The 24,637-nt window shown below is 43.3% G+C and overlaps 1 protein-coding gene across 2 annotated transcripts in view; it reads left to right on the top strand.

Annotated features, from left to right (window-relative positions):
• The window catches only part of LOC112226793 (suppressor of tumorigenicity 14 protein homolog), a 34,401-nt gene that overhangs the window by 3,564 nt on the left and 6,200 nt on the right, over positions 1 to 24,637 (top strand). For both annotated transcript variants that reach the window (XM_024391359.2, XM_024391351.2), the window contains 15 exons: positions 12,189 to 12,336; positions 13,095 to 13,249; positions 15,051 to 15,121; positions 15,422 to 15,591; positions 16,497 to 16,532; positions 17,111 to 17,342; positions 19,377 to 19,516; positions 19,640 to 19,743; positions 20,226 to 20,335; positions 20,496 to 20,626; positions 21,223 to 21,327; positions 21,596 to 21,703; positions 22,037 to 22,150; positions 22,503 to 22,622; positions 23,160 to 23,340. In XM_024391359.2, coding sequence (XP_024247127.2) covers positions 12,240 to 12,336; positions 13,095 to 13,249; positions 15,051 to 15,121; positions 15,422 to 15,591; positions 16,497 to 16,532; positions 17,111 to 17,342; positions 19,377 to 19,516; positions 19,640 to 19,743; positions 20,226 to 20,335; positions 20,496 to 20,626; positions 21,223 to 21,327; positions 21,596 to 21,703; positions 22,037 to 22,150; positions 22,503 to 22,622; positions 23,160 to 23,340 — 1,874 coding nt within the window. In that variant the 5' untranslated portion in view covers positions 12,189 to 12,239. The remainder of the gene's footprint in view (positions 1 to 12,188; positions 12,337 to 13,094; positions 13,250 to 15,050; positions 15,122 to 15,421; positions 15,592 to 16,496; positions 16,533 to 17,110; positions 17,343 to 19,376; positions 19,517 to 19,639; positions 19,744 to 20,225; positions 20,336 to 20,495; positions 20,627 to 21,222; positions 21,328 to 21,595; positions 21,704 to 22,036; positions 22,151 to 22,502; positions 22,623 to 23,159; positions 23,341 to 24,637) is intronic.

Raw genomic sequence — 24,637 nt, forward strand, 5'->3', positions numbered from 1 at the left:
AGAATGTCATATGGTCAGACGAAACCAAAATATAACTTTTTGGTAAAAACTCAACTCGTTGTGTTTGGAGGACAAAGAATGCTGAGTTGCATCCAAAGAACTCCATACTTACTGCAAAGCATGGGGGTGGAAACATCATGCTTTGGGGCTGTATTTCTGCAACGGGACCAGGACGACTGATCCGTGTAAAGGAAAGAATGGACGGGGCCATGTATCTTGAGATTTTGAGTGAAAACCTCCTTCCATCAGCAAGGGCATTGAAGATGAAACGTGGCTGGGTCTTTCAGCATGACAATGATCCCAAACACACCGCCCGGGCAACGAAGGAGTGGCTTCGTAAGAAGCATTTCAAGGTCCTGGAGTGGCCTAGCCAGTCTCCAGATCTCAACCCCATAGAAAATCTTTGGAGGGAGTTGAAAGTCCGTGTTGCCCAGCAACAGCCCCAAAACATCACTGCTCTAGAGGAGATCTGCATGGAGGAATGGGCCAAAATACCAGCAACAGTGTGTGAAAACCTTGTGAAGACTTACAGAAAACGTTTGACCTCTGTCATTGCCAACAAAGGGTATATAACAAAGTATTGAGAAACTTTTGTTATTGACCAAATACTTATTTTCCACCATAATTTGCAAATAAATTCATAAAAGATCCTGCAATGTGATTTTCTGGATTTTTTTCTCATTTTGTCTGTCATAGTTGAAGTGTATCTATGATGAAAATTACAGGCCTCTCTCATCTTTTTAAGTGGGAGAACTTGCACAATTGGTGGCTGACTAAATACTTTTGCCCCACTGTAGGTCATATATTTTTATGTGTGAGTTGTTTCTCACAGCCCTAAACCCAATCAAGAGTTGCTTTTCATCAATGATATTAACAACCATGAAGCATGTTTACAATTTCACTCACTGCTAATGTTTTGAAATACATACATTTTTATTTTGCAAGTAAAGTGTCACTAGTGGAAAGATGTAGAAGAAATTGATGCTTGTGCAAAGAAATTAACTAATTTGTATAGGTCAGGATTGCTGGAAAGCAGATCCCCTTTTCTTTAGTGATGGGGGGGGAAATCCATAGTTACATATTTGGATTTTGTTTTTGACGATATTGCAATATTATTTTTGCACTTGTTGGCTTTACCTGCACCAAAACTCCAGTATTTTTCCTTCATTGCTTGTTCCCCATCTTTTTAAAAAGGGAGCCAATTTGCTTTCTTAACTTTTATTTCCACTACTGATCAAGACTCATTCTCATGGCTCTCTATTTTCCTTCTGCAGCAGACACATGTTGAGCAATATGTTTGGAATATCGAATCGCAATGAAATCACAGTATCAAATTTCAATACATATAGATTCGCAATGAATATCGTATTGGCACCTTTGTATCATGATATTGTATTGTGAGGCCCCGGGAAATTCCTAGCCCTACATTTCTGTACTTCTCCTTAGCTCCCTGCCCTGGCCACATCCTGTATTTTTATTTATTTGTGTGTGTATACATACATACATACATACATACATACATACATACATACATACATACATACATACATACATACAGTACCAGTCAAAAGGTTTTGGACACACCTACTCATTCCAGGTGTTTTCTTTATTTTTACTGTTTTCTACATTGTAGAATAATAATGAAGAAAAAATCTGTACTGTAAAATTTGTACTCCAGACCAAAGGACAGATTTCCACCGGTCTAATGTCCATTGCTCGTGTGTTTCCTGGCCCAAGCAAGTCTCTTCTTCTTACTGGTGACCTTTAGTAGTGGTTTCTTTGCAGTAATTAGACCATGAAGGCCTGATTTTCACACAGACTCCTCTGAACAGTTGATATTGATGTCTGTTACATGAACTCTGTGAAGCATTTATTTGGGCTTTAATTTCTGAGGCTGTCAACTCTAATGAACGTATTCTCTGCAGCAGAGGTAACTCTGGTTCTTTCTTTCCTGTGGTGGTCCTCATGAGAGCCAGTTTCTTCATTGCGCCTGATGGTTTTTACGACTGCTCTTGAATAAACGTTAAAAGTTCTTGAAATTCTCTGCATTGACTGACCTTCATCTCTTAAAGTAATGGACTGTTGTTTCTCTTTGCTTTTTTGATCTATTCTTGCCATGATATGGACTTGGTCTTTTACCAAATAGGGCTGTCTTCTGTATACCACCCTACCTTATCACTACCCTAACTGGCTCAAACGCGATAAGGAGGAAAGAAATTCCACAAATGAACTTTTAAGAAGGCACACCTGTTAATTGAAATGCTTTCCAGATGACTACCTCATGAAGCTTGTTGAGAGAATGCCAATAGTGTGCAAAGTTGTCATCAAGGCAAGGAGTGGCTCCTTAGAAGAATCTCAAATATAAAATATATTTTGATTTAACACTTGGTTACTACGTGATTCCATATGTGTTTTTTCATAGTTTTGATGTCTTCACTGTTATTCTACAATGTAGAAAATATTAACAAATCAAGTTAAACCCTGGAATGAGTAGGTGTCAACTTTTTGACTGGTACTGTATATGTGTATTTGTATTACTTTGTTGCTCGTCATGTGAAAGCTGACACGTGGGGCTGTCACTTGTTAGGTGTATAAAGTTTCCTCACTATCATATTCTATTTTCTCAGCCTCTAAGTTTTCTTTGTAGAATTGTTCTTTATGGCAACCATAGATGACCCATGGATCGGACATACCGTGCCTTCAGAAAGTATTCACACCCCTTGACTTTTCCACATTTTGTGTTACAGCCTGAATTTAAAATGGATTAAATTTGAGATTTTCTGTCACTAGCCTACGCACAATACCCCATAATGTCAAAGTTTAATGATGTTTTTAGACATTTTTACAAATTAATTAAAGATGAATATCTTAAGTCAACTATACAAGCCCTTTGTTATGACAAGCCTAAATAAGTTCAGGAGTAAATATTTGCTTAACAAATCGCATAATAAGTTGCATGGACTCACACTTCGTGCCATTTAATAGTATTTATCATGATTTTTGAATGACAACCTCATCTCTGTACCCCACACATACAATTATCTGTAAGGTCCCTCAGTCAAGCAGCGAATTTCAAACACAAAGACCAGGGAGGTTTTCCAATGCCTCGCGAAGAAGGGCAGCTATCATTAGATGGGTAAATCAACATCCGGTAGAAAACAACGCTACAGCAAAAGTTGAAATATTTGAACTCTGGCGGCAAGTTCCATCTACTGTGGCAGCTGACGGCATTCACAGCCAGCCTCAATGGCATTTACCATTGTGCTCTCATTGAAAACAATGACATCCACTTTGCTGTCTACTGTCTATCTCGTACCGTATAAAAACAGCATTATAGACTTACCCAAAAAGACTTACAGCTGTAATCACTGCCAAAGGTGATTGTAACATGTATTAACTCAGGGTTGTGAATACGTATGTTCATTAAATATTTCTATATTTCATTTCACATATATTTGCAAAAATATCCAAAAACATGTTTTCACTTTGTCATTATGGGGTATTTAATCCATGTTTAATTCAGGCTGTAACACAATTTGAATAACTCAAGGAGTATGAATACTTTCTGAAGGCACTGTGTGTTCTCCACCTTAGTATCGGGGAATGATGTCACAGTCCTGATTTGTGCTTTGTCATTTCCTCAGTTACCATTTTTAGGATTTCCTGTGTGAATCCTCTTGAGTATTTGTATTTATTATGGCAGCAGCTTCTCATCCTGGGGTCCAGTCAAATTAAGGCAGGTTTATGCAATAAAAAAAACATTACATAAAATGTCACAACAGATACACATTAAGGTTGTGCCCTCAGGCCGCTACTCTACTACCACATATCTAAAACACAAAATACGTGTGTGTGTATAGTGCGTATGCTATTGTGTGTATGTATGGCTGTGTGTGTGGGTCTCTTCACAGTTCCCGTTGTTCCATAAGGTGCATTTTGAGATGTTTTTTTAAAATCTGATTTTACAACTTGCATAAGTTACTTGATTTGGAATAGAGTTCCATGCAGTCATGTAGTACTGTGTGTTTCCATAGTCTGTTCTGGACTTGGGGACTGTGAAGAGACTTCTGGTGGCATGTCTTGTGGTGTATGCATGGGTGACTTTTAACAGTGAGTGAGTTTTATAATTTATAAATTATTTCACTCAGAATTTGTGAGAAAATGTAATTTATTTCGGCTAGCTAAATTGCAGGGGGGGGGGTTGTACTCAGTGTGTACCCATTGATTCTGGAAAAATATAACTTCTAAATGCCTCATGAGCTTAGTTCAACTGTCGATCCCCATCAGAACCCCAACTATAAGCTTGTTTTAGTTCCGTATGTAAACTAACACTGTATAGTCTCAACATGGTTAAATCTATAATTTTGATATATAATGGATCTTGCATCCATAGCTTTTTCTATGAATTTGAGTGGTTATATTTCTCAGGCCTCCTATACCTCAGCTTTTTACACAAACCGTGGTGGGGTACCCACTTTGTTATTGTATGAACTGCAGATTGCCTGTTTAAATTGCGCTTCAAGAAAGGATATCTGGAAACGGAGCAAGAGAACATGAGTGATTACAGTATTATAACCACCACCAACTCTGTTTTGGCCAGTAATGCATATTCCTCTACTGACTGGCATTTTTGTTCACAGAAGATCTATTTGTACACGTGGAGATGCGTTACATTTGGGGATCCACCTTGTTTATGGATGTAAGGGCACAACAGCAAATTTCTGATCTTAGAATTCCAGAGATCCCAATATTGAGCTGAGGGTCAGGTCAGGTGAGGTGAGGTCAGTGTGACCTGTCCTTTCCCAGACAGGATCAGTGTCAGCAGTGGAGTGTGGTTACGGAGGAATGTGGCTGTTTCGGTCAGATCAGAGCACACACTGTCCTCTTTCCCTCGCTCTCTATCTGGTAGTGTGTGAGCGGTGTGGGTCAGAGTGGAAGTGAGCGGTAAGGGGACACCCAGGTAGGAATTCAGCCAGGGACTCTCCAACAGTCTGCGGTCTCCTGACCGTCCTGTGGAACGGCCCGTTAACCCTGCCTACTGCAGTCTCTCACACATGACCAGTAGAGCAGGTTGGTTATTATTAAATGAACCCAGTCACCTAGTAACTACATGGTATCCAGGGAGAGATAATTCACACTAAATCAGCACAATGTGGTGGTGTTATTGTACTAGAACAAAATAACCTCTACAATGTCTGTAGTAGTGACACTTGTCATGACCATTTTCTACCACTTATCTGTAATCTAATGTTCTGGGTTATTATATGGTCAAAGTTCCATAACATAATAACGGGGACTATTAGAATGTTCATTGTCATAAACAAAGCATAGCTATATTATGACTTAATTATAACACTACATTTTCAATTACAGTTAATGTTACTAGCCAGAGAAGGTTAGTGTTGTCACGTTTGATGTGAAATTTTACATTTAAATATGCTTTCACAAATGCATTACACTTTAAATAAATAGATCTCATAAGCCATGTAGTTTTAGGCTGATGAGATATTTCAACCAGCAGGTTTCTAAAGTTCTGGTGGAGCTGACATTGAAAAGGTGCTACATAGATAATGATTGAGGATTTAAACAACAACCATTGACACTCCTGGTTAACGTTTAAACAGATGGAATGCCTGTCTATTGAAAGCGTAGTTGCACTGCTCAGTTATATTGTGCAGGCTGAATCAGACTACTCATTGATTTGGTTTGACTTTCGTTCCCACTATCTAAAGCCACATCATGCAATGTAATGTACTATACAATAAGACAAACACACAGAGGATGCACATATGTATGTTTACATTACAAACATCAAATGGTTGTGTGTGAAAAGGTGCTTGTCATTGTTAGCTATTTCTCTGGACCACACCTCTCAGTACAGAACACCTCATTACCCATCAGTCTAACTGGTTTGACTAATATGCTGCTACCCTACTGTATGCCTAGCAGTCCTGCTATACCTTATTGTTTAGTTAATACAATTAGCTCTCCAGATGTCCTCTCGTGCTTGTCGTGGTCACATACCGTGCCTTCAGAAAGTATTCACACCCTTGGACTTTTTCCACCCTTTTTGTTGTTTTACAGCCTGAATTTAAAATGGATTACACTTAGATTTTTTTTGTCTCTGGCCTAAGTAGAATTATGTTTTTAGAAATCTTTACTAATTAAAAAAAAAATAAAATAAAAGTTTCCTGAGTCAATAAGTATTCAACCCCTTTTTTGATGCAAACCTAAAAGTTTAGGAATATGACTTCTACCTTACCTGTCACCATAGACCCAGTTCACTTTGCTTACTGCCCAAATAGGTCCACAGACAATGCAATCACCATCACACTGCACACTTCCTTATCCCATCTGGGCAACAGGAATACATAAGTAAGAATGCTGTTAATTGACTACAGCTCAGCATTCAACACCATTGCACCCTCCAAGCTCATCATTAAGCTTGATGCCCTGGTTCTCAACCCCGCCCTGTGCAATTGGGTCCTGGACTTTAATTGGCCGCCCCCAGGTGGTGAAGGTAGGAAACAACATCTCCACTTTGCTGATCCTCAACACTGGGGCCCCACGAGGGTGCGAGCTCAGCCCCCTCCTGTACTCACTGTTCAACCATGACTGCATGGCTATGCACGCCTCCAACTCAGTCATTTAAGTTTGTAGATGACACGTCGTTGTTGGTCATCAAGCCTACTACCGTTGAGACAGCCTACAGGGAGGAGGTGAGGGCTCTCGGAGTGTGGTGTCAGGAAAATAAATTGCCTCTCACTCAACGTCAATAAAACAGAGGAGATGATCGTGGACCTCAGGAAACAACAGAGAGAGTACCCCCCCCCCTATCCACACGGGACATCAGTGGAGAAGGTGGAAAGTTTATGTTCCTCTGCGTACACATCACGGACAAACTGAAATGGTTCACCCACACAGACAGTGTGGTGAAGAAGGCACAACAGCAGCGCCTCTTCTTCTCTTCAGCAGTACCTCTTCGACCTCAGGAGGCTGAAGAAATTTTTCTCGTCACCTAAAACCCTCACAAACTTTCACAGATGCACAATTGAGAGCATCCTGTCAGGCTGTATCACCACCTGGTATGGAAACTGCACCGCCCACAACCGCAGGGCTCTCCAGAGGGTGGTGCGGTCTGCACAATGCATCACCGGGGGCAAACTACCTGCCCTCCAGGACACCTACAGCACCCGATGTCACAGGAAGGCCAAAAAGATCATCAAGGACAACAACCACCTGAGCCACTGTCTGTTCACCCCGCTACCATCCAGAAGCCGTGGCCAGTACAGGTGAATCAAAGCTGGGACTGAGACAGAAGCTGTTTTTCAATCTCAAGGCCATCAGACTGTTAAACAGCCATCACTAGCACAGAGAGGCTGCTGCCTACATACAGACTTGAAATCATTGGCCACTTTAATAAATGGACACTAGTCACTTTAATAATGGCACTTGAATAATGTTTTCATATCTTGCATTACTCATCTCATATGGATATACTGTATTCTAGACTGTATTCTTTACTCTCTATTGCATCTTAGCCTGTGCCCCTCTGTCATTGCTCATGCATATATTTATATATTCTTATTCCTTTACTTGGATTTGTGTGTATTAGGTATCTGTTGTGGAATTGATACATATTACTTGTTAGATATTACTGCACTGTCAGAACCAGAAGCACAAGCATTTCACTACACTCGCAATGACATCTGCTAACCATGTGTATGTGACCAATAACATTTGATTTGAATACAAATTTGCTAAACAAGTCACAAATTGCATGGATTCACTCTGTGTGAAATAACAGTGTTTAACATGATTTTTGAATGACTACCTCATTTCTGTACCCCACACATACAGATAATTGTGAGGTTGAGCAGTGAATTTGAAATTCAACCACAAAGACCAGGGAGGTTTTCCAGTGCCTTGCAAAGAAGGGCACCTATTGGTAGATGGGCATTGAATGTCTTTTTGACCATGCTGAAGTTACTAATTACACGTTGAATGGTGTAAACACCCATTCACTACAAAGATACCGGAGTCATTCCTAACTCGGTTGCCAGAGAGGTAGCAAACTGCTCAGGGATTTCACCATGAGGCCAATGATGACTTTAAAACAGTTAAGAGTTTAACGGCTGTGATAGGAAACAACTGGGGATGGATCAACATTGTAGTTACTCCACAATTACTAACCTAAATGACTGTGAAAAGAAGGAAGCCTGTACAGAATAAAAATATTCATAAACATGCATCCTATTTGCAGCAAAGCACTAGAGTAATACTGCAATAAATGTGGCAAACAATTAGCACTTTGTATTCAGTACAAAAAGTTATGTTTGGGGCAAATCCAATACATCACATAACAAAGTACCACTCTCCAGATTTTCAAACATAGGGATGTCTGTGTTGTGTACGCTTCTAATCGTTAAGGACTGGGGAGTTAAATCGGGATAGAAAAGGAATAGGGCTAAGCACAGGCAAAATCTAGAGGAAAACCTGGTTGAGTCTGCTTTCTACCAGACACTGGGAGATGAATTCACCTTTTAGCAGGGCAATAGCCTAAAACACAAGGTCAAATCTACACTGCATTTGCTTACCAAGAAGACCGTAAATGTTCCTGAGAGGCCGAGTTACAGTTTTGACTTAGATCTGCTTGAATCTATGGCAAGACTTAAATGGTTGTATAGCAATGTTCAACAATACATTTGAATACTTTTCAAAAGAATAATGGGAACATATATTGTACAATCCAGGTGTGTTAAGCTCTTAGAACGTACCCAGAAAGACTCACAGCTGTAATCGCTGCCAAAGGTGATTCTAATATGTATTGACTCAGGGGTTTGAATACTTATGTAAATTCAATATTTATGTTTTTCGTTTACAATAAATTTGGGGTCTTATATGGAACAAAATGTATGTTAATCCATTTTGAATTCAGGCTGTAACACAACAAAATGTGGAATAAGTCAAGAGGTATGAATACTTTCTGAAGGCACTATTTTTACTGTTTTTTTTACAGGCAATACACTGTGACAGGCTTTTGCAGTGTTTTTGATTTGTTTTATTCTGTTCTGTTTACACTGTCATTTTAAGGTGTGTGTCCACTGTCTAATGCATTCAACACAATTTCCTGTGTAATCATAGGACACCACTGAGGCCTGTAGTTGGAAAGACATCAGCACAGTTCACAAATGGATCTAACTGGAGGGAGTAGTATTTTTGTTTGAGGGCAGAGAGATGGAGACAAAGGGGATATGACGAAAAGCATGTAATGGTTTTATTAGACTGTGAACAGGGTGACTGATGGAGAGAGCGACCCCTGAGCGCTCACTGACCCCATCCCTAATGATTCCCTTAATTCCAGACCATGATTGCTGTTAGAAATTCCAATTAGGAGGCATGTGTGAGAGCCGGAGCGTGGTAAGAATGGCCTTTAATTGCGATGAGTTATCATCTAGACCAGTGTAATTGAGCCCCCATCTTAAGGGGCGGCACTTCTGACAAATTGATTTAATACCGAAGCGATTCTCCCGTCCCTAATGGTGGATCGGGTCCGTCTCTCCACGCTGGGCCACAGGCGCAGAGGCAATTGTGTGCGGTGATTACTATCTGTTCTGTAATCGCTCTCTGTCTTCTGCGTGTGCAAGAGGACTCGGACACACACCCTGGACCCAGGGCAGGGCACATTGATCTTAGCCTATGCCCCAGGTAGCCCTGAACTTACCCATCATACTGAAGTACTGTAGGGAGAGAGAGAGGGCTGATATGGAGAGTCACTATATGCACATAAGTCAATATGACATCAATTTTAATGGTCACATACACAGATGTTATTGCGGGTGTTGCGAAATGGTTGTGTGTCTAACTCCAACAGTGCAGTAATATATAACAATACACAGAAATCTAAAAAATAAAATAATGGAATTTTAAAATATTTATAAATATCAGGGTGAGCAATGTCGGTGTGGCATTGACAAATGCAGTAGAAGAGAATACAGTGCCTTCGGAAAGTATTCAGACCCCAACACACAATTGATTTAAAAAAATCAACTGAGATCTCACATTAACATAAGTATTCAGACGTTCACGTTCACAGACCGTCTGATTGGGTATGACGCTACAAGCTTGACACACCTGAATTTGGGAAGTTAATCCCCTTCTCTGCAAATTCTCTGAAGGTCTGTCAGGTTGGATGGGGAGCGTTGCTGCACAGCCATTTTCAGGTCTCCAGAGATGTTCGATCGGGTTCAAGTTCGGGCTCTGGCTGGGCACTCAAGGATATTGAGACTTGTCCCGAAGCCACTCCTGCATTGTCTTGGCTGTGTGCTTAGGGTAGTTGTCCTGTTGGAAGGTGAAACTTCACCCCAGTCTAAGAACCTGCACCATTGCGCTCAGGACTTCATCAAGGATCTCTGTGTACTTAGTGGTTAGAGCGTTGGACTAGTAACAGAAAGGTTGCAAGATCGAATCCCCGAGCTGACAAGGTAAAAAAAACATCTGTCGTTTTTCCCCTGAACAAGGCAGTTAACCCACTAGGCCATCATTGAAAATACGAATTTGTTCTTAACTGACTTGCCTAGTTAAATAAAGGTTAAAAAAAACAAACAGGGTTGAGTAACTGGGTGGTAGCCAGCTGTTCAACAGTCTGATGGCCTTAAGATAGAAGCTGTTTTCCAGTCTCTCTGTCCCAGCTTTGACCTCTGACCTCGCCTTCTGGATGGTAGCGGGGTGAACAGGCAGTGGTTCGGGTGGTTGATCTTTTTGGCCTTCCTGTGACATCGAGTGCTGTAGGTGTCCTGGAGGGGAGGCAGTGTGCCCCTGGTGATGCGTTGGGCAGACCGCACCACCCTCTGTGGTTGTGGGCGATGCACTTGCTGTACCAGGCAATACAGCCCGACAGGATGCTCTCAATTGTGCATCCGTAAAAGTTTGAGGGTCTTAGTGCGCAACAGCCCCTGTATGTGCGGGTGGAGCATTTCAGATTGACAGTGATGTGTACGCTGAGAAACTTAAAGCTTTTCACCTTCTCCACTGCGGTCCCATCGATGTGGATAGGGACATGCTCCCTCTGCTGTTTCCTGAAATCCACAATCAGCTGCTTCGTTTTGTTGACGTTTAGTGACATGGTGAGGCAGTGGCTAGGGAGTATTGTTGTTGATGTCACCAACTACTTGCTCACAGTTGGCGGTTCCTTAGAGAAGGTGGAGCACATGCAGAGTGCCATGGAAGTCTTCTCTGCAATGCAACGTGTGTGCTCTGCGGTCGCTAAACTGGTTGGGCCCGTTTTGACGTCAGGATTTGTTTTGAGCCTGTTTCAACTTGTCAGTGATTTTCATTTACAAATGAAACAAAAACATAGTCATGTAAAACAGACACCATTGTTGTTATGGTGTGAATCAGTGCTTAGACGTCTTTGCAATTCACCGTCAGTCTAATACAGGGTGATGATCCAGATTTCGGTCAGTTTCACAAACAATGCAATTGTCTGTCTTTCCCCTGCTGACCTACACACACCACACATCTGACTACTGCACTGATAGACAGACACACACTGAACTTTCCATGGCAACAAGGACATCTCTCTCTCTCTCTCTGCGCTCATCTCTTTTTAAATCCATTAGTAAGGTTTTAGCCCCCAATGTGAAATGAGAAGTATGGCTTAGGTTATACTAGTGATACATAACCCTTCCTGATGAGAACAGTGAGTTGGATCAGTTCCTCTTTGGGATAGTGCAGCGGCTGTTGCTTCTTGATTTTAGTTGCCGAGCCACAGAATCTTAGCTTTCATTCAGTTCTTTGTTACTGTTCGAATGTTGCCGATGGGAACTTTCTGATGCCAGGATCAGTAGAATTGGCAATTTGTTTCTAGTTTGTTTCTAGTGCCTTTTGTTGAAGTCACAGGCTTTTCATTTGTAGCTTTTTACAAGTCCACTGTCATTACTTTCACCTCGTATGGTAAGACTGGAGTCTGGAGGTGGCTATAGTTACTGTCTTGTACTTCAGTGTTCAGTCTCTTCCTGAAATCATCCTGAAACTATGATCTCCTAACAATCTCCATGTCGTCCTGCAAGTTAGATGACTCGCATACTCTACACTGGATATGTTATTGTACTCCTACGTCTCGAGTATTAGTAATCTCATCATATAAATGTAGGTAAAAATTAACTTATCTCCCTCTGTCTACCTAGGGGCAGAACGGGCGGCATGAGCAGGTCACCTTCCTGGATAACAAAGAGAAGATGGCATCGAAGAAGAAGACTGGAGTGATAGTGGGAGTCCTCATCACTCTGCTTGTCTTGGCCGCCGTGACAGGAATCCTCATCTGGCTCTTTGTTAGTGAGTACAACTTTGCTATGTAGTCTGAGATTAATGCATGTAATAATCATAGATTAGGTACTATTGCTCAGTCTGACGGAGTGAAAATGCAAAGGATGCCCCAAAGTGGTTCAATAACTCCAACTGTACTAATGTTGCTAATTTCCAACCCTCTCAATTTGTCCTGGAATATTCTGGGAGGTTTGTTTCATCTAAAGTCTGAACATTGATAGCTGAAATGTAAATAATGTCAAACAGCTTTTTATAATTGACCAGAAATATTTGGGTTTGAGTTGGCAGCACTAGCCAACTGCCATTGGCCAATCTAAACCTGCCATCTACAGGGCACACCCAGGAGATTTCACATTCACAGGCGCTGCCTGACTGCTTCTTTGAAGGCCTAGACGTTTGATACAAATATCTGCAATAAGTGGAAAGTTTTGAAGTTTTAATTTGCCATTGATAACCTGTTTGTTTGACAGGCCTTAATTTGTTTGGTGTTAATAATTCAAGGGAGTAAAGTGGCGCGGTGCAGAGTAGACGGAACACCCTGACAGTCTTACGCTCAGTCTACAGCCTGATCAAAGAGGTTTTTACAGAGATATAATCAAAAGATAAACAAACTCCTAATTCTCCTAAATCCCTGTTCTCTTTTTATTTGCTCCAGCAGAGAATCATATTAACCATCTCTGGAAGTGGTATGAGGAGGCATTTGTGTTGCATGTAGAATTTTTCTAAATTACTTCCTCTTTCTCCTACTCTCTTTTCCTCGGTCAAAGGCAGGGAGTCTGCGGCCACCATAAGTATGAAGCGTGTCCCAGCTCAGCGGGTGTATAGCGGGCACATGAAGCTGGACAATGTGCCCTACAACCAGAATCTGGAGGACCCCACCAGCACAGAATTCAACAAGCTGGCAGACGACCTGGAAGAGATTGTGAGTTTGACCCCGATTTAGGCTCAGATGCCATGTCCTGGTGATGTTCTGTTAAAAAACAGTTTAAACAGAATTACTTTTTCTATGGTGGTCATATGGTGACAGACAAAAGTGATGATATGACAGACAGACATCCGTCATTTCCAATCAGTTTCTTGCCTGCGTCAAAAGTTGAAATTCCTTGAACTTTTGATGGATAGATTGATGACAGGTCCAACACCGTTCTACCAAGTTAACCTCCACCCACAATACCCTTTAGGTCAGGTACGGTATTAAGTCAGGTATCGGAGTTCAGAACTGACTTAGATTTAGTTTCTCTCTCTTGTTTGTTGTAGCTATCTGCCGCAGCATGTTTTTCTCCTGGTGGAAGGAGCTGGCTAAAGGCATATTTGTGTGGGTAGACTGGAAGAGAGGACATCATCTAGTTACTCTGTTATTTCCTTTCATTAGAGTAATGGAGATGTGTGCATCGCCACTTGGGAACATGACAATGATAAACTGCTATTTCTAAACCCCCAGTCAGTGTGGCATTGCTTTAGAATGTATGGCTGCATGAGTGACAAGATAGGTGGTCTGAATGGAATTCTAGATGACTGTTCAATGAGCATTAATGTGACAACAGAACACACCACCACCATTATTCTCTGCTTGGTACATTCAGTTCTTCCTCTGGCCATGTATTACAGATGCAGTAGAGCAAAGTGTCATTATATGTTGGTGATTGGGTGTAGAGTATATACAAATGAATTAACAAAGTCAATCATTTTTTGAGGGAACAATGCACCTCCCTGTATGTTGGAGGTGCTGTGTGGTTGACTTGGTAGTGTGGTTGATTTGGTAGTCTGCTGTTGCCTGCTGTAGAATATGGCATTTGTGCTTAGAAAGCTTTGAATACGGAAATCCCACTTAGCTTGGCACCAAATTTCCTAAAGGCTTAATATTCCTTTTTTTAAGCTGAGAATCACTAACTTTTATGCTTTAGGGATTTATTGAAATTATTTCAGAGGCAAGCAGGCCTTGAGGGTAGTTGTTCATTTTCTGTAGAGTCCTTGAAATCCCCGCTTATGACCACTGATACACTTCGTCTCTCATTTGAGCTCTGAAAACGGCAATGGGATCACATTCTACACTTCTGGGTTTAACTTCAGTGGATCACTCATTTTGCTCTCCTCTTTGTCCATTGTGGTCCATTGAAAAGTCTCGGTTCTCAATGTGGTCTTATCAGAGTCGATACAGATGAAGATCGTTCACTATTCTCTTCAGTCTGTTTCAGGGAGCTGAGGTGAGTTCAGCTACTCTGCCTTTATAATGTACCTTTTGGATTTAACATTTACCAGCTTGATAATTGCATGTCTGCTACATGCGTTCTTATTCACAGTCTGAACTGGAGTTTAACACACACACACTATGAATAGACAGCATGATTAGTAACAACACATGCTAGGATTAGATATACAGTTTCTTTCTACATTTCTTTCACATATCTGTAGCTGAAAGCACTCGTCCTCCATGGGATCTCCAATGGAAACCCTGTTATTCATGGCATGCATGCAGTTGGAGTGCAAGCATACACACTTGTTCTCAGGGGCCTTATTGCAGCCTCAGACAAACTTTTCTTGGTATCTAACTGTCCAATACCTGGAGCACTTCCAACACCATGGTAACCTTGATCAATTAAACCTTATATGGAGGATTCAGCTGAACTCTGTGGTCACGGCTCCCTATCTTCGCCATGGTAACAGCAAATGGGTCGTCAGGTAACCTAGTGAATGATCATTTTTTGATTTTATTTTTTTACCAGCTTAAGATCAACTACAAACAAGTTGAGTTCCTCTCCAAGTACTACACCACATCTGTGGTGACTGCCTTCAGGTAAGAGAGCATTCTGGGATGTGGAGTTTTTGCATGTTGGCCATAAAGCTAGTCATGTGATCACTTTTTTTTTGTACATAATATGAATATTTGAAAATGCTTATTGGATAAGTGTAATTTGGACAATGGGACGTCCAATACAGCAACTCAAAACACCAGCTGTACCTGAGGAGAGGTTTGGTAAAACCTGCACTATAGAAACGTTGAAGTGTATGACTGTGGGTGATCAATGAAGGCCTCCGTCAGCATAGTTTGGTCTTCTTCCTTTGAGTCCCTTTCTCTCTCTCTCTCTCTCTCCAGTGAGGGGGTGCTGGCCTACTACTGGACCCAGTTTAACATCCCGGCAGCGGACCTGGAGATGCTGCCAGAGTTCTCTGAGGAGCGGGTCCTGGAGGTGCTGTGGAACGGCATCAGGGAGCAGGGCAAACGCTCCGGCCAGAGCCTCCACATCAGCCAAGTCACTGCCTCACGTGAGTTAGTAGTTAGTACAACCCAGTCAAGACCAAACCAGGGGGTGTAGTCTCTGGGGCAGGGGGTTTATCTAGGGGCTTAGGGTTTAAACTAAGCAAGCAGAGACCAATTACCCGGAGTCCTGCAAGCTTCCGCTTCAACGCAAATCCAACACCTATCATTCTACTAATTGGCTGCTCACCAGGACTTTGATCAGCTGAATGAGAGGGTAACGGGGTTGGATCAAAAGCCTGCACACCCAGTAGCTCTCCGGAAGGATGGTTGGCCTCCCCTCAACTGAAGGGGCGTGTTTATTGAAGAGAAATGTATTGTCTGAAGCAAGCCCCCTCTCTCATCTTCCATAAGCATTCATATCTGATCTGATTTCTGCATTAATGGCTGTTCTATGCCAGCTAGATGTCTCTGACATGCCCTAATAAGATAACGTGGAGGTATAAGGGACGCCACTCTGTTTTCTATTGTATCAGAGATTGGACACTTTATGTAGTTTGGATCTTCTAATGACATTACAGTATTTGGCCCCTGGACTGCCTTCTAGCTCCCTGCCTGCCTGGCTGTAGCCATTATCATTATTCTAGCTTCTGTCTACTTCACATTGCATTGAAAATAGGTCACCTTATATTACTTTGTGGTTTTGCTCTCTTTAAAATGATTTCTGTTTATATGATTTGATGTGGCTGTCAGACAGAGATGTATCCCTGGGTTAAACAACAGTACAATATTATACTCCCATGCATCACTCTATCAGCTTCTCAGTTTGGTAACACTTTCTTAACCCCCTTCCTCCCTCCTTACCTCATTTCCCCTTTCCCTCTCCTCCTTCATCTCTCTTCTCCCTCCCCCTCTTACGCCACCACTCTTCTGTCTCTCACCATCGCCCCCCTTCTCCCCCCCTTCTCTCCAGGCACAGACCCCAGGATGGCCAGGAACCCCAGAGCCGGTGAGTAAAACCCACTGTCTCCCGTTTCAATCACATTTCGCTCTAATTTTCCAGCCCGCTAGATGTTCACCCCGCTGCTGCCAGTCTGTGAGAATGCCTGCCCCGCTTGATACATAATGCTGCTGCTGCTCCATTCATGAAGAGATTGAGAGCCCTGGCTATATAGTACATGAGTGGACTACTGAATAAAAGTGGATGTTGGCCTATTTCACTCGTCTTTTTTTACCCTCTGTGTTGAGGCGTAATCCTCAATCTATTTTGCGCATGTTACATTTAATTTCAGATGAGAGTTGATAGTTGACACTGATGAACAGTGTAGTAGATGTGTAATGGTATAAGATGTGTACATTTCTCCTCACCATGATATGACATTTTGATTGATGCCATACAACACAGCTCTAATCTTTTTTTTCCACTATGTCATCTGCCTTGGCATTTGCACTTTTGGGACTAGCGAGTCTGTTTTTCCTTAGCATGTGAGCTCACCAGGGAAAACCCACAGCCTTGTTGGGCTACTGTATTTATGTCTGTACATCTACTAATGTAATCTGTTATGCTGTTCATTTCCTGCCCGTCAGATTACGAGTGTTTCTTCCGGTTGGAGGCTGGCACTTTAGTTCAGAGCTTCCAGTCTCCAGGCTTTCCAGATCAGTACCCGGCCCAGTCCCGCTGCCAGTGGCAGATCAGAGCCCCGGAACAGAACGCCATCTCAGTCCGCTTCGTCTACTTCCACATAGAGGATGACTGCTCTGATGATTTTGTGTCCATCTACGACTCCCTCAGCCCGGATGAGTCCCAGGCCATCACTCAGTGAGTGCTCTCACAACCACTACTGTGATGATGATAAATACATAATATGAATAATGCACAGATTTTTATTAGTGCTTTTCATGGACCCAAAGACTCTCATACAGGACGGTGATGAGAGAGGCTGAATCAGGCCAGTGTTTGTCATAATGCCACGATTCTCCACAGCCTAAGGAAATCTGTGACAAACTCAATCTTAATATCAGCAGTGATACACAGACAAGTGAATTAAATTGTAAGATTCCACATTTGTGTGAGACACATTGGCTTTGTTCAATCGAAGGTGGTTTCCTGGTGTCTAGGCTAAGTGTAATTGATAAGTTGTTGTGCTGTGAGAATGCGGGTTTGTTTCCAATCGATAACGCTATGTTAACAAAGGAAGCAGAAAGTCAACGTCAAACTTGCTTTCTTTCAGCACAAGAAATAATATATTCTTCATCCTACCAAGAAACATACACTGAGTATACAAAACATTAGGAACACCTGCTCCTTCCATGACAGACTGACCAGGTGAATCCAAATGAAACCTACGATCACTTATTGATGTCACCTGTTAAATCTACTCCAATCAGTGTAGATGAAGGGAGGAGACGGGTTAATGCTTTTTAAGCCAAGTGAAACATGGATTGTGTGTGTGTGAATGGACAAGACAAAAAATGTAAGTGCTTTTGACTGGGGTATTATAGTTGGTGCCAGGCGCAACGGGTTTGACTGTGTCAAGAACTGCAACGCTGCCTGATTTTTCACATTCATCAGTTTCCTGTGTGTATCAAGAATAGCCCACCATCCAAAGAACATCCAGTCAACTTGATGCAACTGTGGGAAGCGTTGGAGTCAACATGGCCCAACATCTAAGGGTAAAAGTGGGCGGTAAAACTCAATATTAGGAAGGTGTTCGTAATGTTTTGTACACTCAGTGTATCCCACTTGTTAACAACCTTTTATTAATTAGGGTCCAACCAAGACATGCATACTACCAGCACCAACATATGCTTACTTAATGAGGAAAGAAAGTACAAGTGTGTCATGTAGTGTTCCAGGATTCCCAAGAGGGACCGGAACATCACTTTGTATTTGGCTAAGGTCCCCAGTGGGAATAGAAAAACGTGGGCGAAAACGGGCGTTTTGAAGTGTTGCGAATGCTGTGGACTTCATTCCCAATACATCATTGGTGATTTTAGCCACTTGTTGGGATCCTGGTGCATTTAGCCCAGCACGTCATCTTTCATTGTTAACATTGGGGACCTTCAGTGAGATTGAGTTGGCTCAGAAGGACCTCTCTTTTCCAATCTACCAGGGGTGCCACCCAGCAGCCATGCTGCTGTGTGTAATTGTGGTTGGTTGTCTGTGGACTCTTTTTGCGTCTCTCGCTCTCTCTCGCTCTCTCTCGCTCTCTCTCTCTCTCTTTCTCTCTCTTCCCCCCCACTGTGGCAACCTGAGTGCAAATCAGTGGGGGCTACACTGTAGGCAATTTCAAGTTCCAAACCCTTCGCCCAACAAATGCGGGTAGCCAGGCGCTGCATGAGATTTTTATATTGCTGCTCAGCCTATCAGATTTATCCAAGGTGACACCAGGTTTGAGGGCCTTAATACTATAGTTTCTAATGGCATTACCCTGCTGCAGGTAGATGTAGTGCTGCTCTTGCAGCGTCATTCACACCTCTGTGGCTCCGGCCGCCGGCCCACGCTTAGCTAAAGGAACGCTTAGCTAAAATACCTGTTTGACTTTGAAATGCCGTGTGTCTGAGCGGGCAGGGCTATTTTTCTTCCCTTTAATAGTTGATTTAATGCTTTTTGATGTGTGGGCGCTCATCAGTTATTTAGACATTTCAAATGTATTTAATGGGCTTATTTGGGTTTCTGATTCATGTGTTTTATTAAAAGTGAACTATGTCACTTTAACAACACAGTGTAGATGGTATACGCCTTTCATGCCTGCACCACATTCTGTCAGTGAATGTCCCACACCTTGATTAGTGTTTCCCAGCCCTGTCATTGGCTGATGTCTCCATTTCCTGTATGAATCTCCTCCTACAGCAAGTGTGGTCAGAGGCCTCCCAGCAATCCCCTGGAGGTGGTGTCATCCAGTAACATCATGCTCATCAACCTTGTCACCGACAGTGCTGTCCAGAGGCCCGGCTTCAGTGCAGAGTACTCAATCATCCCCCTAACAACATGTAAGATAATATCACACAGTCATCCCCTTACCAAGATGTACAACGACAATGCCAGTCAAACAGTCCATATTTCACTAAGTTAACATGATGAACACTCTAATGACCCAACTGTTGCCATTTTAGCCAAAAGTTGTGGAGGAGTCCTGAATGATGCTCAGGGGAACTTTAGCTCTCCCCATTACCCCAGCTTCTATCCCCCAGCCGTGGACTGCAAGTGGACCATTGAGGTAGGTGATCCTGCACCATAGCCCCCTCTGTTACCCCCCTCTCTCTGCTACCTGTCTATGGTCCCTCTCCAGTCCCCTCTTTCCTGCACCATCCATAGCTCTGTATGAGGGGAATGCTGAGGCTGCAGAATGTCAGCCAGGCTGTTCAGTACCTCTTCCATCTTCATCTGTCCTATTGCTGCAGCAGCAGCCCTTAAGGTTGTGGGTCTGGGGGAAGAATGTGGGCTAGGTGTTCTCCCTCAGTTACTGTAGGTTAAGTTCCAATTCCCTACACCTCCCACTTGGTCCCGTTCCCCTTGTGAATTTCAAATCATTGAATTGGTGTAAGCAGGCTCAAGGGACTTCCCACCATATTTCCTGCACCATTTATTTAGAATCTATGAGAAGGAAGGAACAAGTGCGTACCTCTAAGGAGCAGAGCAAAGGGGTGGAGTGGTGGCATTTTCCAACTCTTAGGACTCACATGAACAACCCTGTCTCAGGTCCCTGCAGGGAAGCAGGTACGTGTCAAATTCACCATGTTCCGTATGAAGGAGCCGGGAGTGGACGTCAGGGTGTGTCACAAAGACTACATAGAGGTCATGGGCACCAAGTAAGAATTGTCTTCTACTTACTGGCGCTCTATAGAACAGTATTACTTTATTGATTATCACAGGATGAAGGAAATGTGTTCTCTGCTTTAAACCATGACATCCCATTGACATACAATGTCAGCATTTCCACTCAAATAAACGTTGTGTGCTTTGTGTCAGATACTGTGGGGAGCTGTCTTCTCTGGCCCTTACCAGTACCACCAGCTCTCTGGTTGTGATGTTCCACTCTGATGAGTCCTTCACAGACAAAGGCTTCCAGGCTCAGTACAACGCATATGATCCTTCCAACCGTGAGTAGTTTCTCTCTGGTGTTTATATATGACTCTGGATTGTATGAAACGTCCTATGAAGGTGCTACCATTTTATGGTGCTGTTTTCAAACCCCTCTGGCAACTGATATGGGAGTGGTGGTGCTATTCATGTGAAAGTTGCTATATGATGCCATCGTCACTATAAAAACTGAACTAGTGCCCCAAACCCAGTGGCACACTGACTGACACTCAGCCAGAGATGGTTCAATGATAGAGGTTTACAGACTGCATCTCTGACATCACAGGTCCACCAATCACCATGGGAGCGTGTTTATTGTCTGTTTTATCAGTCGGGAGTTCTTCTAGTCTCCGTCTCAGTCCCCTCCACTCCCCTCGTCCCCTCCACCCTCTGGGGTGCTGCTCTCAGAGTTTGGGCCATAATGGATTTCTAATTGCTTTGATCAATAGGGACGAGCAGATGGCAACAAGACTGAGAGATCGGATATACACTGATTCCCTCACACTCCTTCTGTCACTCGCTCTCCATCTTCCTCTCTCCTCCCTCGCTCTCATTCGCCTCCTCCCCCGTCTCCCTCCTTCCTTCCTCATTCCCTCCGTTCTGTTACTGTGTGCAGCTTGCCCCAACCAGTTTGCCTGTGGCTCTGGGTTCTGTATCAAGAAGGAGCTGCATTGTGATGGCTGGAACGACTGTGGGGACATGAGTGATGAAATGAACTGCAGTAAGTAGACTCTGGCCTCGCTTGGCCTCACTCCTACCTCACTCCCTTCAACCCTCCCTCCCTCACTCCCCTTCTTCCCTCCATTCAACCCTCCCTCACTGCTCCTCAACCCTCCCTTCCTCACTGCACCTCAACCCTCTCTCTTCCCCTCACTCCCCCTTACCCTCCCTTCACACACTTCCCACTCCCCTCACATTCCTGTGTGTGTGCATATCTGTGTAATAGAAGCCTCTGACACACACTAGACATTTCCTCTTGCTGTTTTCAGAATGTGAAAAGGACCAGTTTGCCTGTGACAACGGGATGTGCAAGCCCAAGTACTGGGTGTGCGACCGTGTCAACGACTGCGGTGACGAGAGTGATGAGAAGCACTGCAGTGAGTAGCCTCCTAGTCGACAAGACCATCTCTATCTATGTAATGCCAGTCTGCGGGCTAAATGGCCCGCTAATGCCATGCTAATTGTGCTAACATTAAAGGCGCTAATCGATGGACACTGGCTCCTAGCTCAGCTGTGTGTGGTCATTGCTTTATCAGTAATGTGGCTTGTTGGAAGCCTTGCCCAATTTGCTCAGCCTCTGTCAACTCTTAAACATGTATAATGCATTCAGCCTTTCAAAGCACAAAGCGGAGGAGGGATGAAGGGAGAACAAGAGTCCAGTCTGGCCACATCAGTAAATCTCTTCCCACCCCCCCAACCCCCACCCACAGGCTGTGCTAAGAATGAGTGGAGGTGTGGTGACGGGACCTGTTTGCCTCAGGATGTGGTGTGTGACACTAAGACGGACTGTGTGGATGGGAGTGACGAGGCTTCCTGTACCGTCTGTAAGTCAACACACCCCAGACTCCTCACTCATTACCTGACAGGACACACCTCTCTTTTGACAGACATTAGCTATGTTAAAACCCTGTCACTCCTTTTCAATCTCAGTTTTGTGGATAAAGTTCGATGTTAGACTAGACCGTCTCAATCAATGTAAACCACAGCACCATCACTGTGTATGGTGCACTGCATTCTAATGCCTAACTGATTGGAGTGTCTTTTTCATCAAACCTGGCCTAGCACTGAAATAGGTTTATGAAAAATGGGATTGTTTTTTTAAAATCAGAAATGTGTTTTCTTATGATCTCATGATGGGTTTTGACTTTTTATTTTTATCCACCTCTCTCTGTGCAGCTCCTGGCACCTGCTCTGACTTCAGCTTTAAGTGTAAGAACGAGGCGTGTGTGAACAAGGTGAACGCTGAGTGTGACCGGGTCAAAGACTGCACAGACGAATCAGATGAGGAGGGCTGCGGTAAGACAAGACAACCCAGCAGCAAGCTCTTTCATTCCTCCTCGTCATTTACGTCTTCACTCGCTTCCTATTCTCTGGGCATCTCTCTCTCTGTCTTTGTAAAAACATCCATGAGTTAGCATGTACTTTTAGAACTCCTGTTTGATGCGAAAACCTCGACTAGCACATGAAACCAGTTGTAAATTCATCATTGTCACTCCTAACAGTGAGCTACAGGACAGCAGAGTAGTGGGGCTGGGATAACGTATGACTGGCTACTTGTCTACAGAGCACCAAACAAGCCGGAGGGCCTCCATCCAGCACTTTTTATTTCATTCTTTGGAGAACTAATGACATCTGTGTGAATATTTTTGTATTTTTCCTTTCCTACAAGCCTCGGGGTCTGGCAGTGTTTTTTTTATAAGCAAATGTCGGTACCTTATTATAATTCCAATGAGCCGCGCGGTTCAGCTCCAAGGCTACGGTGTCAAGTTGAAGTTGTTTTCTCCTTCGCTTCTCTCCTCTTCCTCTCCTCCATTCCACCATACTTCCCAACAGACTGTGGCGTCCGGCCATATAAGCTTAACCGTATTGTGGGCGGGGAGAATGCGCAGCTGGGGGAGTGGCCCTGGCAGGTGAGCCTGCACTTCCAGACCCGTGGGCATGTGTGTGGCGCGTCAATCATCTCCAACCGCTGGCTCCTGTCTGCCGCCCACTGCTTCAAGACCATCAGCCCTGAGTGAGTTCCACATACACAACACTGCTCTCCCTGCACCTCCTTTCTTCCTGCCTCTCTGCAGAGTGTCCTTCCTATTGTTTCAAATGTCCTCCCTTCATCCCTCCCTCCCGCTTTGCTTTTGTTCTCTATGCCTCTTTTTTGAGTCTGTCTATCCTGTCATGCCTGTGGGTAGTTTATGGCTTCTCTACTCTACTGAAGCTTCTCTCCTTGACTTCTTCTTTCAAGATCTCCAGCCCTGCATGTGTACATAGCACCCCTCACAACTCCCTCTTCTGGTTTCTTATTCACAGACAGGTCGTCCTGTCTCTGCTTCTGAAGCCTCTGATATCTCCCACCTCCCTCTACTCTGCTTTCAAACACCTTTTTTTGTCCTTCTTTCCCACGCCCGGGGGTAGTTTATGGCCACTCTGCTGTCTTTCATCTACTTCACTGAGTTAACTTAGTTTGTTGGTGCCCCATTCTCATTATTATTATTCATTATTCCAGAGGACATTGTTTTAGGGATCCTGTTCGTTCATTTAATGCTTAGGACTCTTCAATCTGTAAAGCTGAAGAGTTCCAGGTTCCGCAATAGAAATGTAAAGATATTGAGCCAACATGTGCAGCGTTTACCATGAATGCATTCTCCACCAAAGTGGGAACATGGCCTATACATTTCAATCATGCTGTAAAGCTGAATTTCCTCGTTGTGGATTGAACAGAGCAGATTGAACAGAGCCCTAAGTATGCTGGGTAAACAGTGCTTTACGCAACACAGGAGAGTTTTGATCTCACAAGGACTGAGAAATTACCCCCCTGATTATACTGTTTAGAAGAGATGCTTCAGGGCCACATTTGCATCAAAGCAGCTTTATAGTGTATATACTAATGTGTGTAATTAGCTGGGCTGCCAGTAGGTGGAGCACTAGCCCTGACCTAGAATGTGATCCAGCACTGCTGTGTTGGGATGGATGTGGTCTTTTCCATTTCGAGCCAGCCACTGTAGGGGATGATGTAGCTGTGCATTGCAGCGGTTTCATGAACAGTACAGAGATTTACAGAGCTCTGCTGCTAGCATTGGTTCCTCTCACAATCACACAGTCAGCTTGGAAGAGAAACTGCTTCCTTTGTGTTTACAGACAGCATTCTCGTATGCTGTGGATAGGCTCTATAGGAGTAGCTCAAGCCCATATCCTATAGCAGCAGTAGGCAATCTTAGACTTTATCTTACACGGCCGATTTCAATCAATTGAGTCTTTATTAAAGACTAATTAGTTCCTTATTTGAATCAGGTGTGTTTCTGCTTTGGCCGGAGCAA

Source organism: Oncorhynchus tshawytscha, linkage group LG03 (assembly GCF_018296145.1).
Source record: "Oncorhynchus tshawytscha isolate Ot180627B linkage group LG03, Otsh_v2.0, whole genome shotgun sequence".
Taxonomy (NCBI): domain Eukaryota; kingdom Metazoa; phylum Chordata; class Actinopteri; order Salmoniformes; family Salmonidae; genus Oncorhynchus; species Oncorhynchus tshawytscha.